At 38.3% G+C, this 17,327-nt stretch overlaps 1 protein-coding gene across 2 annotated transcripts in view; it reads left to right on the forward strand.

Annotated features, from left to right (window-relative positions):
* The window catches only part of NECTIN3 (nectin cell adhesion molecule 3), an 88,640-nt gene that overhangs the window by 53,607 nt on the left and 17,706 nt on the right, over positions 1-17,327 (forward strand). For both annotated transcript variants that reach the window (XM_026663985.2, XM_026663984.2), the window contains exons 3-5: positions 5,501-5,797; positions 7,270-7,387; positions 10,310-10,461. In XM_026663985.2, the coding sequence (XP_026519770.1) occupies positions 5,501-5,797; positions 7,270-7,387; positions 10,310-10,461 (567 nt within the window). The remainder of the gene's footprint in view (positions 1-5,500; positions 5,798-7,269; positions 7,388-10,309; positions 10,462-17,327) is intronic.

Below are 17,327 nucleotides of genomic sequence, written 5' to 3' on the forward strand. Positions count from 1 at the left end.
TGGAGTGGTGCCTCCATCCGACCCTCTTTCAAGAGGCGGTCAGGACATTTGGGCAGCGGGTGGTAGACCTGTTTACTTCCCCCCTCAACGCTCAGCTCCCAAGATTTCTTTCCAGATACCCTTCGCAAGGAGCGGGGAATTTCAATGTGCTCCGTTGCCGTTGGCCCCTGGGGCTTCTGTACACATTCCCGCTACTTCCACTGATCCCCAAGGTCATCCAGAAGCTGCTGGACGAGAGGGCGGAGCTGCTTCTGGTAGCTCCTTACTGGCCCAGACAGTTGTGGTTTGCAGACCTCCGCAGTCTATCCGTATCACCACCATGGAGAATTCTGCCAGACAGGGTCTTGTTAACCCAGGGACCCCTTCAATGTCCGGACTCTCAATGGTTGCACCTGACCGTCTGGAAGTTGAGCGGAGTCGTCTGAAGAGCGAAAAGTTTTCCAACAGAGTTATCACCACCATCCAAGCTGCCAGACGCCCCTCAACAACTTGCATCTACAATGCCACGTGGTCCAGTTTCTGCAAATGGTGTACTAAGTCTCAAACTGATCCCATATATCCATCAGTGGTTCAAATCCTAGAGTTTCTACAAGAGGGGCTTGAGAAGGGATTATCACCGAATACGTTGAAAAGACAGGTGGCTGCCTTGGCATCGGTTGTCACTTGTGAAGGTCTACTGTCTCTTTCTCATCACCCATGCATACGGAGTTTCCTTCGAGGCTTTTCACAGGGCACAAGAGCTGATACTTCCTAACTTTTGTCCCAGGCCATCCCAAGGGTTGGAACAACAATGGCATCGGCTGGATGTAAGGTGAGCATTGCAAATATATATTCACCGCACAGCATCTTTCAGAAAAATGGAAGCTTTATTTGTGTCCTTTCAGCCCAACACTCAAGGATGCAAGGTCTCATCCTCCACAATAGGCTGTTGGCTACGGGCTACAATAGTGAAAACGTATCAGACTCAATCACTACAGGTGCCTGGGGCATAACAGCTCATTCAACAAGGAGCGCTGCAACATCAGCAGCATGGGCCACTCAGGCACCAATCACTGACATCTGTCGAGCCGCAACCTGGGCCTCTCCATCACCTTTCATTGGGTATTATAAAATAGGTGTGTTTGCATCAGCTGAGGTCTCCTTTGGCAGAAGGGTTCTGCAACAGGTCCACAGGGACCAGGAGGGGATTCCAGGACAGACGGAGTCCCTCCTGTAGGACAGACCAAGCTTTGGTATGTCCCACTACTGGATGCTCTGAGCAGCTCGTGGGAGAAAGGGCGTTGGTTACCTGACATGCCCGTTCTCTTTGAGCTGCGAAGAGCATCCAGCCCCACCCTCTTTCCGTCTGGTGGGATCCTGTTTCGGCCAACGAATTTTCGCATATTAAGGGCAAGGGTGTTTGTTTTTCTCGTCTTTGCCAAAACTGGGGAACGCTGGGAAGGAGTCCCGTGGAGGAGGAGGAGTGTTCTGCAAATTAAGCCCAGCCTAGACAAGCAGAGACTAAAGCACCTCACACTACTGGATGCTCTTTGCAGCTCAAAGAGAACGGGCGTGTCAGGTAAGTACCAACGCCCTTTTTCCAACTTGGATATTCAATTATTTCTTCTACAGATTGAATGTATAGATTTGGTTAGCTTTCATTCTACCTTTTACTACTTAAAAAAATGAATTGTTAGCATCTGTTCAGCATAAAGTAGCTAAATTTTGTGTAACTGATGAAAACAAGTTATAATACTTTTGATCTTAACAGGTTATCAGGTTAATGGGTTATCAGGATTTATAGTTTTCCATTTTTATTTTATACTTACTAATGTTATGATTATTCATCCAAGTAAGAATTATGTTAACATAGTGATGAAGGAGTGAATGCTGTATTCTGGGATTTGTTCTGCAAGTTGTTAGTCTGTTGTTCTAGTTATTTGTTTCACTCTGTTTTTGTTCTTTTAAATTTGGTCATGGAACGAATAAATATTACTGTATTGTTCGGCTTGCATCTATTAAAGATAACTTTCCAATTCCCTTGGAGGCTGCTAAAACATCCAGGCCATACTCTTTCATTTGTCATTTTAATTATATGTGTTGCTAAGCATATGCTGCAGGCAAATTAAACCTAAAATTCCTCTCTTAAAAAAAACACCATTAAAAATATGTGAATTTAAAGTATTATTCTTTTGTTTTATCCAACCATTCTGGTAGAACAATTTCTCCACTGTTTTCTGATTTAGGTTATACCACAATCTCAACTTCTCATGTGATCCAAAATCAAATTGTAATAGTTAAATAATCAAGTTTTCAAAGCAAGAAAGTATAGTTCTGATTTTAATACTCAAAAAAATAAAGGGAACACTTAAACAACACAATGTAACTCCAAGTCAATCTCACGTCTGTGAAATCAAACTGTCCACTTAGGTAGCAACACTGATTGACAATCAATTTCACATGCTGTTGTGCAAATGGAATAGACAACAGGTGGAAAGCATAGGCAGTTCGGAAGACATCGCCAATAAAGGAGTGGTTCTGCAGGTGGTGACCACAGACCACTTCTCAGTTCCTATGCTTTTTGGCTGATGGTTTGGTCACTTTTGAATGCTGGCGGTGGTTTCACTCTAGTGGTAGCATGAGACGGAGTCTACAACCCACACAAGTGGCTCAGGTAGTGCAGCTCATCCAGGATGGCACATCAATGTGAGCTGTGGCAAGAAGGTTTGCTGTTTCTGTCAGCGTAGTGTCCAGAGCATGGAGGCGCTACCAGGAGACAGGCCAGTTAATCAGGAGACGTGGAGGAGGCCGTAGGAGGGCAACAACCCAGCATCAGGACCGCTATCTCCGCCTTTGTGCAAGGAGGGACAGGACGAGCACTGCCGGAGCCCTGCAAAATGACCTCCAGCAGGCCACAAATGTGCATGTGGCTGCTCAAATGGTCAGAAACAGACTCCATGAGGGTGGTATGAGGGCCCGACGTCCACAGGTGGGGGTTATGCTTACAGCCCAACACCGTGCAGCACGTTTGGCATTTGCCAGAGAACACCAAGATTGGCAAATTCTCCACTGGCACCCTGTGCTCTTCACAGATGAAAGCAGGTTCACACTGAGCACATGTGACAGATGTGACAGGGTCTGGAGACACCGTGGAGAATGTTCTGCTGCCTGCAACATCCTCCAGCATGACCGGTTTGGCAGTGGGTCAGTAATGGTGTGGGGTGGCATTTCTTTAGGGGGCCGTACAGCCCTCCATGTGCTCACCAGAGGTAGCCTGACTGCCATTAGGTACCGAGATGAGATCCTCAGACCCCTTGTGAGACCATATGCTGGTGCGGTTGGCCCTGGGTTCCTCCTAATGCAAGACAATGCTAGACCTCATGTGGCTGGAGTGTGTCAGCAGTTCCTGCAAGACGAAGGCATTGATGCTATGGACTGGCCCGCCCGTTCCCCAGACCTGAATCCAATTGAGCACATCTGGGACATCATGTCACCATCCACCAATGCCACATTGCACCACAGACTGTCCAGGAGTTGGGGGATGCTTTAGTCCAGGTGTGGGAGGAGATCCCTCAGGAGACCATCCGCCACTTCATCAGGAGCATGCCCAGTTGTTCTAGGGAGGTCATACAGGCACGTGGAGGCCACACCCACCACTGAGCCTCCTTTTGACTTGTTTTAAGGACATTACATCAAAGTTGGATCAGCCTGTAGTTTTTTTTCCACTTTAATTTTGAGTGTACCTCCACATCCAGACCTCCATGGGTTGCTAAATTTGATTTCCATTGATAATTTTTGTGTGATTTTGTTGTCAGCACATTCAACTATGTAATGAACAAAGTATTTAATAAGAATATTTCATTCATTCAGATCTAGGATGTCTTATTTTTGTGTTCCCTTTATTTTTTTTGAGCAGTGTATATCTAAATGGCAATAGCTGCCATGATTTCAAAGGTGTTATATATTTATTTTCCAAATAGGCCCAGAGAGGAAAGTAATTAAAATAAGTCTCATTCCAGAAAGTTAGAGTTATTAAGAAAAAGTGCAAAGATATTCCTGAAAATCTGACAAGCTAAAGCTCCTATACTTATTAAGTAACTGCAATTTAGTCAAAGATGTTCTGGGGACATTAGCCTGCTGTAATATTTTCATTAACTTTTCCATCTGAATGAAATATGTAATGAAAATTAACACTGAAATAATGTTTTAAAAGTACATTAATTTTGATACGATAGTCACTTTATTAATGTTAATCTTACTGTAAAAAAGTAATGGGAGTTAAATTAATGACCAAGTGAAATTTCACTGAAATTATATTAGTACATTTAGGTTTACTTTACTCAGTGTTTTGTGATAACTTCTGAAGAGAAGTGAATCCAATAATTTTATAGAATATATAGAAAATGTAAAAGCTAATATACAATGATATATAGAAAGAATTGGCCCCAAAGGCATTTACGATTTTCTCCAAATAGTAGTGTATTTTACAGAATATAAATAATATTGTTGTATTTCAACAAGTTTAATTATATAATTGCCAAGGATAGCCAAGATATCACTGGCAAATAAGTGCAATTTATATTTAATGTCAAATGCCACCATGCCTTCTTTATCTCCTTCTAACAGAAGAAGGGAAAAGGACAGGGAGACAGAGTGACTCAATGGCTAAGATGCTGAGCTTGTCAATCAGAAAGGTCGGCAGTTCAAATCCCTAGCACCGTGTAACAGATAAGCTCCCGTCACTCGTCCCAGCTTCTGCCAACCTAGCAATTCGAAAGGATATAAAAATGCAAGTGGAGAAATAGGGATCACTTTGGTGGGAAGGTAACAGCATTTCATGCACCTTCAGCGTTTAATCATGCCAGCCTCATGACCATGGAGACATCTTTGGAAAGCACTGGCTCTTTGGCTTTGTAACAGAGATGAACACCGCCCCCAGAGCCAGAAAAGACTAGCACGTATTTGCAAGGGGAACCTTTACCTTAACAGGAGAAGTCAAGAATCAAAGAATAAAGGAGATAGGGACATTCCTTGTCAGATTTCCCAATGTAATTTGAAGGATGGAGAGTCAAATTCAATGATGATAGATAACTGGCCACAGGATGAGGATACCAGATTGTAATTAATGAACAAAAGATAAGAGAAATCCATGTTTTTTAAAAAAAACACATTTCATTAATTCAGTCTGGCTCATACACAGCCCTTTCAATATCTAACAAAATTTGATTCTCATGTATCCACAGCTATATCCATAATATCAATCATCATATGAATATTGTGAAACATTTTCTATTTTATATAAATTCAAAGAGAGATGGATCTATTATGAATGGTATAACTTTCCATAGTCTTGTAACCAATGTTAATATTTTGCCATCTACTTATAAGATGGTTCATTTCTGTAAACAGAAACTACAGTCAAAGGGAAGCTGGAAATCGTTCAAGATGTTTTTTATTTTGAAAAGTTTTTAAAGTAGTTAAAATATTTGATTTTTTATTTATTTTTTCATTTTTTCTGTAGTTGAACCAACTGTCAGCTTAACAAAGGGACCAAATCCTTTAATAGATGGTGCCAATCAGACAGTTGCAGCCATTTGTACAGCAGCCACTGGAAAACCAGCTGCAGAGGTTGTCTGGGAAGGTGATCTTGGTGAAATGGAATCTACTTCAACTTCATATCCAAATGAAACAATCACAGTGCAGAGCCAGTACAAGCTTGTTCCTACCCGCTTTGCTAGAGGAAGACGAATAGCTTGTATTGTGAGACACCCAGCGTTAGAAAAAGAGATAAGAATGCTTTATGTGCTGGATATTCAATGTAAGTAATGATACATTAGTAGGCATATATTTTGTTTTGGTATGCACGCCTACATTTTTGGACAGACTTGAACTATAGTATAAGGGTCAGGTTTCACAAGTGGATATGAAAAAATAAATCCGTTTTTTCCCTTGGTTTGGGGTTATATATCACACATGCAGGGGTGGGATTCTACTGGTTCGGACCAGTTTGAGCGAACTGGTAGTTCTGGTGATCATTTGGCCCCGCCCACCTGCCTCTGCTCTTTCCTGTGCTTTGTTTCCTTGTTTTGGAGCACAGCTGATTCATGCGGCAGAGCAGTTTTGCTGCAACTCAGCTGTTTTACTCACAAGGGCTGCAGTAGAAGGTAAGAATTATAGTTGAAAATGGGCTTTTTAAAATGGTGTGCATGTGCGCAAAGCACGTGATTACCAAACCGATCATTATACCAGTTCAATCACACCACTGCACACATGTATATACAAACTGTTCTTTCATACATTTCATGGATCAGAATGATGATGACCATTCTGATTTTCAGCAATTGTAGTTCAGACAGGGCTTCAAGCACTGTAAAACAGAGGGTTGAATTTTAGGGCCTCAGCTTGCCCAACCCTGCTTATCACTTTTCTTTCAGTAAAACTATTTCACGTTATGAATGTTAGCATAATCTAACGGACCTGAAAGGTATTGAAACATTATTATTGTTATTTGATGCTTTTTAATCAATGATGATACCTGATGACTGCCTGGACAAGTTTTTGGAAGTGGTTTGCCATTATCTGCTTCTTAAGAGAGAGTAACTGGCACAAAGTCACTAAGTTTGCTTTGTACCTAAAGTGGGACTAGAACAAACATTTTCCCAGTTTCTAGCCAAGTATCTTAACTGCTACACTAAACCGACCAGTGGTGGGATTCAATTTTTTTTTACTATCGGTTCTATGGGCTTGGCTTGGTGGGCGTGTCAGGGGAAGGATACTGTAAAATCTCCAGTCAGAGGTGGTATTGGCCAGTTCTCTGAACTACTCAAAATTTCCCTTACCGGTTCTCCAGAACTGGTCAGAACCTGCTGAATACCACCTCTGAAACTGACCCTTGAAAACAAACATTTAGGTCACGTAAAAATTGAGGCAACTTTTTAAACATGTATTTTATTACTGGTATGTAAACATGCATTGGCACTTGGTAATAGGGGCTATGACTAATTTGTCATTTGGGATTCAAATTTCTTAACCATGGGTGTGGCTTAATTTGTGGGTGTGGCTTGCTGACTGGGCATGGCTTGGTCATGTGACTTGGGTGGGCATGGCTTGTATGTAAATATTATAAATATTTATGTAAATATTGGTTTTTTTATTTAAAAAAGAGCAACTTTTATCTAAAAGCAGGCAAAGCAGGCAGGCAGGTTGAGTTCTTTAGATTTTACTCTGGACTTGATTTTAAGTACTTCCCTCATTGCTTATGCAAATGCATATAATTATATATGTTTGTAGATTCTCCTGAGGTAACAGTAACTGGATATGATGGAAACTGGTATATTGGAAGAGAGAATGTTTTGCTCAGGTGTAATGCTGATGCAAATCCACTACCAATGGAGTTTACATGGAGTCGGTAAGTCATTCTCAAAATAAATTACATTTAGCTAAATTAAATCAATTTAATAATAGTATACTATGAATATAATAGTATATTCATATCAGAATATATTGTGCAGATAATCCTCAACTTAGAACAGTTCATTTAGTAAAAATGAACAGTTCACTGAAAAAAATGAATTATGACCATTTTTCAACTGTTGCAGCATCCCCGTGGTCATGTGATCAGAATTAGGATGCTTGGCAACTGGTTCATATAGATGACTGTTGCAGTGTCCCAGGGTCATGTGATCATCTTTTGTGATCTTCTGACAAGCAAAGCCAATGTGGAAGTCAGATTCACTTAACCATGTTACTACTACACTTAATCATGTTAACAACTACAATGTTTCACTTAAGGTGGAAAGAAAGGTCATAAAACGGGGCAAAATTCACTTAACAGCTATCTCACTTAACAGCATAAATTTTGGGCTCAATTGTCATAATTTGAGGACTATCTGTATACAGCAAAGCATTTTGAATCTTCCAAAAATACAATTGAAAACAAAACTGTAGATTAATAGGCACTTTTTGTGAGCTAGCAAATCAAATGTGACAAATAGCAATGTTGAAGTGCTACAGTAATTTTCAACAAAGTTGACATAATTACATTTCCTACATACTAAATAACTTAAATATATGTACAATTTGAATAATTTATTTTTAAAAAGTTAAATAATTAAGTGTACTGTAAACACTGTTTAAAACAAGCATAAAGCTAAATCTTCCTAATTAATGGTGTAAATTAGTTTATTTTATATCCACCCTGTGTCAAGTGCAAGGAAGCAGAAACTACTTTGAGAGTAGGCCAAAATAGTTTATTTATTGTTGATCTCCTATTTACAAGAATCTTTCCAGACTAACTGCATTCTCTTATGAACAGGCAGATAAAGGCAGCAATATTTTGGTCTCTGCTACTTTCTCCCACAGAGCACTGCAAGCTAGGCTGACTCTTTTCTCTTCTCTCTTCTCTATAGTAGTTGGTGATTCCACCATCCTGATTCCACAAGTTTGACTTAAAGGACAAATAAAAATAAAATACTATGCATTATGTTTTTATTGGGGTAGTTCATACTTTATAGAAAAAAGTTCATGATTCATATAGAACTAATTAAGGATTCCAAACAGTATTCTTAGAAAATATTGGTAACCATATATACATATGTGAACCATATATAGTTCTAAAACTTCAACTTATGAAACTTATATTTTCTGGTAACTACAGTGCTAAAACCTGTTTTGTGTCTTCAGGTTGCCTGCCATTTTAAAATTAATAACAGTGTCACTTCAGAACTTCAAATGATGGTTTTTAAGTTCTTATCAGTTAGCCAAAGCTCTTCCATAGGTCCATTCAAACCTGGCTTAAGCATCTTTGTATCTATTATGTTCTATATACAGATACCGGCCAGGGAGTATTTGTTTTGCTCTTGCTCTTGCTCTCTCTCTCCCTCTCTCCTTCCCTCCCTCCCCTCCTTCCCCCTCCCCCTATATCTATCCATCTGCCTGTTTCTATCTATTAGCCAAATTTATTGAAAAATTAGGAACTGTAAAAGCACAATCAAAAAACATAAATAATGGATAGATGGATGTTAACAATATCAGAGCCCTTTACAAGTTTAACTATCCCCTGGGATCCCCAGCTTTGCTGGCATAACAGGTCTTGAAAGAGGTTCTATAATGTGGCCATCACAACAGAAAAGGTCTGCCATTGAGGGTCCAGATTGGTAACACATTGCGAGTAGCGCTCTTGGTCCAGGAATGGATGCAGTTGGCACACAATTGTGCAAAAGCCCATCTAACCATGACTGCCCCTTGCTCCAAATTATATGAGATTTCTAGGAAAGACTTGCTAGCACAGTGGTTGCCAACCAGTGGGTTGGGGACCACTGGTGGTCCGCAAGAAAATTTTGGTGGTCCGTAAAGAAATGTCCCCTCCAAAGCACTCCCCCCAAAGCAATCCAGGTTGAGTGGGAACACAAGGCTGCACCGCCCACGTGGCCCGCCCACCCTCTGCCCCCACCCTTTGGCCGAGTGCAAACCTTACCTTGAGTAGAGCCATGCGAGCTGGAACTGGAAGGTAAGACCAATGGCGGGGGAGGGAAATCTGTCCCAGGGTGGCTTGCTGACGGTGGTGGAAAAATTGGTCCCATATTCCAGAGCTGCAGTAGTCACAAGACTGGTCCTTTGGTCTTCCTGGAGCAGCTTCTCCAGTCCAAGGCAGGCCAGTGCACCCAAGTGGAAGAGCAGCTGCTCCAGATGACCAAAGGGCCAGTCCTGTGACTACTACAGCTTTGGAATATGGGATTGACTTTCCCAACCAATGTCAGAAAGCCACCGTCAAGTCAAAATTCATATTAGTGGCCTGTGGGATTTAAAATTATGAGTTTGGTGGTTCCTGAGGTCCAAAAGGTTGGCGACCCCTATGCTAGCATGTTTTCTTCTTTTTTCAATATTTGTTATGTTTTCCTATCATTTAGCTAATATAGCATTTACATGCATAACCTGTATATGCCAAGCAACAGATTTCAGAATATGAATGCTGTAAATAAAGCTAGCTATAAAGATGCTTTTAAAAATATGTAGTTTGATTTCCATAAAAAAGGTTTTATACATGTTTTTGTACACTTTTGGTGTTTCTTTGATACTATTATTACTCTAGATAACACTTCTGGAAGTGATTAGACACCTTTGTAAATAGCACTTGCTTGTCCTGTATTATTTCATGACAAACTAATGATCCTGTTGAATTATTTTGTTAGTAGCATAAAATTCAATATTTATAATCATTGGTTTCATGAAAGTGAACATATTTCTGTTCTGGAAATTTAGAACAATCAATATTCCAAATGAAATATTATTTGAAAAATGCTCATATTGCTCTAAATATTTTACAATTCAGGCTGGATGGACATTGGCCTGAGGGATTACAGCCTTCCAACAATACTTTGCATTTCAACAGTCCTTTGTCTTACAATTATACTGGAACATACATTTGTAAAGTGGCCAATTCACTTGGTCAAAAAAGTGATCAAAAGACTATTTACATATTAGGTAAGTTTTCCCCCTCCCCTTTGGTTATTTTCCCCCTTCCTCTCCCTTACATTTTATTTTTTTCTTAAATGTTATATCAGAGTATTGTCTAATATAGTTGATTTTTAAAAGCATTTTTCAAGATATGGTCCCTACGGCATCATTTACTTAGCTGCATAAGACCTGGGTTTTTTCACCTAAGCCCTTCCCATTGAAAGGCAAAAAAAAAAAAAAATCTTTTCAGATTTTTTTTTATTTTAAATATGCTTAATGTTTTATTCTATATTTTATAGTTGGTATTGCCTTGTTATATCTCTATTATTTTTTGTTTATTTAAAATGTTTTATAGGAAGTAGCCGATAAACAATGCAAATCAATAATAAATTGTATCATAGATAATTACTTAACATTTTATATATTGACTTGAAAAACAACACCTTCAAATTATTTATACATTAAATGAAATTAAATGCCAAGAACTCTTGTTCTTCTTGAGTGACATCAGGTTTACTTCAACCTAATTATGATTTTAAAAGTATGTATATCTCTACACAACAATGACAGAAATGGCATAATTATCATTACAGTACTGGTACAAAAAGCAGATCACAAATATGTGTACACTCTTGAGTAGAAAACTTGTGTAGCATAAGGCTACTTGAAATATGAAATGGAAAATATTTGTACCAAGAGTTAATTCTGTCTTTATTTCAATTATTAACAAGCCAGTCTGTCTCAGTTTCAGCCCCACTACTTAAGTAAACATAGGGATAATTGGGTGTGAAAATGATCATGACATGAAAAGGATCATTTCAAATATTATGGAAACATTTCAGATTCAAACTGATTTATTCTACGCTCAAAACAATATTTGAATGCCTTTTGCACTAAAAAAAGGACTTTCAACTTCCAAACATGCAGAATTTTGCACATATAAAAGCAAAATATTTTTCACATTTAATGATATACAGTTGATCTGTTTTACTAAGTTATAAAAATATGACAAGATACTATATGCAAAATATTTTAAACCTGTGCTAAATCTTCAAGTAAATAACTTATTTTAGATTCCAGGCAGGTAGGATATGAAACAGCATGGTTTCTTCCACCATTTTTCAGCCTATCTAGAAGGTTATTTAGTAACTTTGTGCATGAGCTGGAAGTTAAACGAAGAAATATTATGTGCTGAATTTTCATCCATAAAGTGTGGATATAATGTAATGTAGTGTTCAATAATATCCTTTAAAATCTTGAACTATGTTAGCTTTTTCCCTATCAGTTTTTCTTCCTCTGACAGGAATCCTGCTTGTTCAGATCAGCATCTATTTTGTCTATTCTATTTCCCAGTGAGATATAAGCAAAACATGAGACCAAAGAATGACTTATAGACTATTTTAAAATGCAAATAAAATAGTAGGAGTGGATGAGTTTTTCTGGGTTTTATATGTCACCAGACTAAAGTAATCTAACATCACTTTATATTAAATCAAAAAAGAGACCCATTACTGCTAAGCCAAACCTAAAAATATCACGTAGCAAACAATGCCATCAAAAACATAATTGGGCTCTAGTTCCACTCTTTACATAGCAATGATAAGGAATCAAATAAATCTTTCCCTGGATGCCTAATCCACGTTGCTCTTTTAACAGCATCCCCTCTGCTGGGATGGTGAAAATAAGGCTTTCACATCTGTTGAATGTTGAAAGCCAGAAGCATCCTTAATGCATCTGATATAATGATTGAATCAAGTTCCATGCTTGGAAATGTCCTTAGTATTTAAAATATGGAGATAATACATTAGTGATACAAGAGCAGAAAGTATCAATAGAGAAAATTATTCTCTCGTATTAGCTGCAAAATCAGCAAGCATTCTTTCACAAAGAAGTGGGAAATAAAAATAATGCAAGGGTACTTTTCCTGTACTTTTAAAAAAAGGCTACAATATATGCATTTAAATTTAGAAAATGACTGCTTATTTACAGTGAGTGGGAAGGGATTCCCCCCCCCCCCCTTTCTCTTACCCCTCCATATTAATTTGAAATTCGGTTACCTTGGTGACATTTCACTGTTAAACAATTCTGATTATAATGACTGCTTCTTGAATCAAAGGCAGTATATCTTAAACCTTTGACCTAATCCAGTAGATCTATTCTTATGACTTTTCAACTATTTGATTTTTATATGATCTTTTTGTCTTGTCTGTTTGCTGCTACTTTTATATTGTATACTACAATGTCCTTCTGAATCTTTCCTGGAAATTTATTTGGAGGGAAGGATTAGTGTCTTCATAGGTAATTCCTGAAATGATGAAGAAATAATTGTATAACTGTAAGTTTTTGTTAGAATTAAAATTTATATTAAGGTTTTTAGTTAAATTTATAACACATTCTTACAGATCTATAATAAAATCAGTTTCAATTTAATTGAAATTTAACTGTTTGCAACACAAATCTTTTTCTAAAAATTCAGCAGAATACAAAGAAATTAATTGTGTGAAATTATTTCAACATTGTTTTTAAGATGTTTGTTTCAGTTCCTGATATGTTAATTTAGGAATTCTGGCAACTAAATCAAATAATTTTTAAAAATCATATTATTTATGCGATAGTGATAACAAAGAAATGTTACATATAAAAAGCGAACATAGTTTTTTTCTAGTATATTGGTTATTCTTAACTTTAATTGGAAATTCTCCCAGACTAGAATCTAATTGGATGGCACTTAATGAAATTCTGAGTTTGGGGTATGTTACCCATCTTGAGATAATTCCTGAGATAAATTTGGTGTATAATAATAGGATATTAAATTCAGATTTTAAAGAATGGAAATATTAACTGTTTCACCTATGAAACAGCATTTTAACTCCTACCATATCCAATCTAGTCTAGTAAATTAGAGGGTTATTTGAAATAGATTTGTAGTGTTTTTAGAATGGAAAGGGGAGAATAATGGGAAATTCAATTGTTAAGCAGAAATCTGTTTGCATAATAATGAAGAATTCTAGATAGCCTAGCTAATCTCAAGGAAGAAAGATTTTGAAAAGGAACATTTGCATGCTCTAGGTATGTTACTGTCCCCATTTATTTATTTACTTTATTGAATTTGCATGCTACCCGTTTGTCTACTAAGCATGGATTCTTCTCTTTTTTAATTCCAGATTTTAAGTATGGCAGAAATTATTTGCATAATCTGACCTCTGTTTTATGCCCATATATGAATCTTCCTCACAGAGGAACTCTGTGAAATATACAATAAAATATAAAAGCGTATATAAAAATTTTAAAAGGAAATGGATGTTAAATGATTAAAAGATAGGGTATCAACCTCACAGCTGTGTGCTCATCTATCATGTTTTTATGACTTTATGGAAGGCCAGCAGAGTGGGGGCCCTTTTCCATTGTGGTGGAGGTAGCATTCAGAATTCGGTAATCAGTCACCTCTTGCTGATTGGACTGAATCTGTCAAATCTTTGAAGACACTCTCCCTGTTGCTAGGGACGTCCCAGAAATTGACTCAGTCAGCTAGCTGGACGACGTGTTAATTTTGCTCCTACAAATATTCAAATTTAAAACCAAAATACTTCGAAAATTAGAGAAAAATACAAATCCTGAATTTTATCTTCCACTAAGAACCGGTCTACCCATTTGACAGCTGTCAAAGACAGCTCGGTCGGGACTTCGGCCCAACCCGTCAGATGACAGATCGGCTGAGGGCCAATCTACAACATAAAGGTATTTCAGCGGGAGGTATGTAGAAATACGATCCACACCATTACCCCGCGTTTGGCTTGGGAGGGCTTTTGGCGCCTTAAACGGCCGCCTCAGAAGCCTTTATTATCACAGCTACAAGTAAAGGGGGCAGAAGACTAGCCACAACAGTAAAAAGCGTTTTACAGCTTTGAGTGCTCAATTTGACCAGATGTTCCAGCCAGCACCGCAGTAAAAAAGCTGAGGCTATAACATCCTAGAAAAGCCCGAATTTAGCGTCGGGGGACAAAATGGTGGATTCTCAGCAAACCGTTAGCTGCGCAAATCGGACAGTGGAGAAGACAGCTTGCAGGCCATCATGCTCTCTTAGCCCTATAGCCCCAGATCGATCAATCTCCTCTGAAAGCCCCAAGCCAAGGTATAGAGCTGCAGGAGCTCGAAAGAGCTCCAAGGCAGCAGAGCGTGTTGAGAGGCGCAGAGACAAGGCTCTAGACAAATTGTGGGCTAGAGAGGACGGAGGGGGGGGGGGGGGGGGGTTGGGGGTGGGGGGGGGGGGGGGGGTTGGTGGTGTTTTTTTGTTTTTTTTTTTGGTTTTTTTTTTTTTTTTGGTTGGGGTTGTTTATAGGGTTTGTGTTTTTAGGAGAGGGGGGGGGGGGGGGGGGGTTTTTTGGGGGGGGGTTTTGTTTGGGAGCAAAAGCCACCGCTCGCTTAAATTTATCTTTTTTTGTTAATTATTAGGGGGGGCGGAGGAGGGGGGCGTGCCAGGCAGGCTGGGGGCTTGTTCCGGGGGGGGGGGGGTGGGGGGGGGTGGGCGACGGGCCGGGGGGAAGGAAGAAGCCCAAAAGAAGGCAGACATGGCGCCCACAGGCTCAGGAGCAATGGCTGAGAAACCTCTCTTCCTGGACCCCACTAGTTGGAATTATTTAGCTAATGGGTCCACTACATGTCTTCACTGTCTGGGTTGATGTAACTGAATGAAGATGGTTCATTAGGTAACCTGGCCCCTTGTTTTCTAAATTGCAGTGGATATTTTTTTGATGTTTTTAAGTAAACAACGTGTTTTTTCAATAGATAAAGTGACATAACAAACTACCATTATATAGTAGTTTTATATAGCTTTAACTAGAACTGTTTAGAGACTCTTTTCTGTTTCACTCCTCCCTTACTCAAGCAATTTCTCTCAGTACTTTTACTTAGGGTCTCACTCATAGGTAGTGGTGGAAAAGGGAGCAGAAGAGGCAAACATTGCTTTTTGGGCTTTGGGGATTCTGGCATATTTTGGAGGGGGCGTTCTCATAAATATTTTCCAAAAGTTGTAGTCCTTTCTATGTGTCAAACTTCTTTGTAAATCTGTCCCTCGGTCCTGCTTGTTCCTGTTGCGTCTTAACGGTTCATCTGTAGTCCTCACCATACAAATACAATCCAGAAATGTTCAGTAACCTTGTTTCCCATTGTTTAACTCTTCTGCCTTTTAAATATTTAAATATCTTGAACTATAAGACAGATTTGAAAGACTGGATAGTTAGCCATTGTTTATCAGTTTCTATTAGAATCAGAGGGTAGATGAGAGCAACAGAATTATGACACCTAATAGATAATGTAATAGATAATGTACTGTAGTGTGACTTACCTGGAAAAGAAAGCAATTTGAAAGACAGGAGGACAAAAAGCAAAAAAAAATGTTTTATTTTATTTTATTACTTTATTAGTCATCATGATTCTTTGTGGCTTTTAAATGGTATAATCTGCAAACTTGACAAATAAGAATGCTGCTTTATGCTTATAAGATACAGCAGAACATAAAAGCTTGTAACAAATAGATGTTATTTTTAAGGAGCTCAAGAGTGTATTTTTGTTATTTATAAATTGCCGCTTTAGAACTTCTTTCTGAAGTCAGTTTTCTTTTAAGACCTTTTCATAGGTTATTTTCTTTTTTGTCCCATTCCCTTATTTTTTTTCCATTACAGTTATCCAGAATATATTTTTAATGCTTTACATATGGGACTTCTGTTAAAGTATGAGGGTATCTATTGCTTTGTAAATTAAATCTATTAATGCCCTAATTGGTTGATTAATTATGTACTTCCTGACCAGTGTTAACTCTTACTGGTCATATAGAAAGACTTTCAAAAGAGGTAACCACATAGGATAGACCTTCTCCAGAATGATGACTCTCCAACCTGGCTTTTCCCAAAAACACGCTCATTATCATTGTAACCCAGTCCATCCTATTGCTGGCCTTTTTTTTTTTTTTCTATTTCCTTGCAATACAAAGTTCTCAGTGGGAGGGTCTCTTCATAATGTGTACAAAATATAATTCGAGCCTAATTATTTTTGCCTTCAGTGGGAGTAGTTAGATGTTCTAAAATCTATGCATTTTAGATGTTCTAAAATCTATCCTTGGCTAGTCACTATACTCTCTTTTGTTTTTGGTGTAAGTTTTCTCCAAAATTCAAAAGTGTTAGTATTCCTTTTGTCTAGCTTCTTGATTCCATTTTCCTAAGGACATTTCACATTTGACATGGTTCACACAGTTAAAGGCCTTTGTGTAATCAATGCAGCGTGTATTTGACTTCTTTTTGGTATTCTTTGATTTTATTAATTATCTAATGTATATCAGCAATAAAATCTACCATGTTCCTTAGTCTTATTAAAACCCACCCTAAATTTCGGGCCACTCTATTTCCATGCAGGGCTCTAATTTGCCTTCATAGTTTGTACACAGTGTTAAATCTCTCTTTGGATTGGTATGTTGACCAACCTCTTTCAGGCTGTTGGACACTGTCATTCTTCAGATTTCCTGACTTAATATGCTTTGAAACTATAGCTTCTTGTGTTATTTTCTGTAATTTTTCAGATGTTCCATCAGTTTTACCTTCTTCAACTTGATAATGCTATCTGGCCTCATGTTCTTCTACCAGGGAATACCTCCTAACTTATCTTGAATGTTGACATCTCTACTATACATAATTTCAATTTGTTCTTCTTTCAATGAGTGGACTATCTGTCCATTGGCATCCTTTAGAATGGAATGCAAACCAATTAGAAGCTGGAATTTTCTCCTAATCTTGCAATCACTGGAAGAATATTCTTTTTTTTCTAGTATTTTCCCCCATAATCAATGTCTTTACAAATGTTATTGCCATTTTTTTCCTTATTTTTTTCTAACAACACTCTGA

The sequence above is a fragment of the Notechis scutatus genome, chromosome 5 (assembly GCF_049901735.1).
Source record: "Notechis scutatus isolate UNSWTSFEM ecotype Mainland chromosome 5, rNotScu1.2, whole genome shotgun sequence".
In the NCBI taxonomy this organism is placed as follows: domain Eukaryota; kingdom Metazoa; phylum Chordata; class Lepidosauria; order Squamata; family Elapidae; genus Notechis; species Notechis scutatus.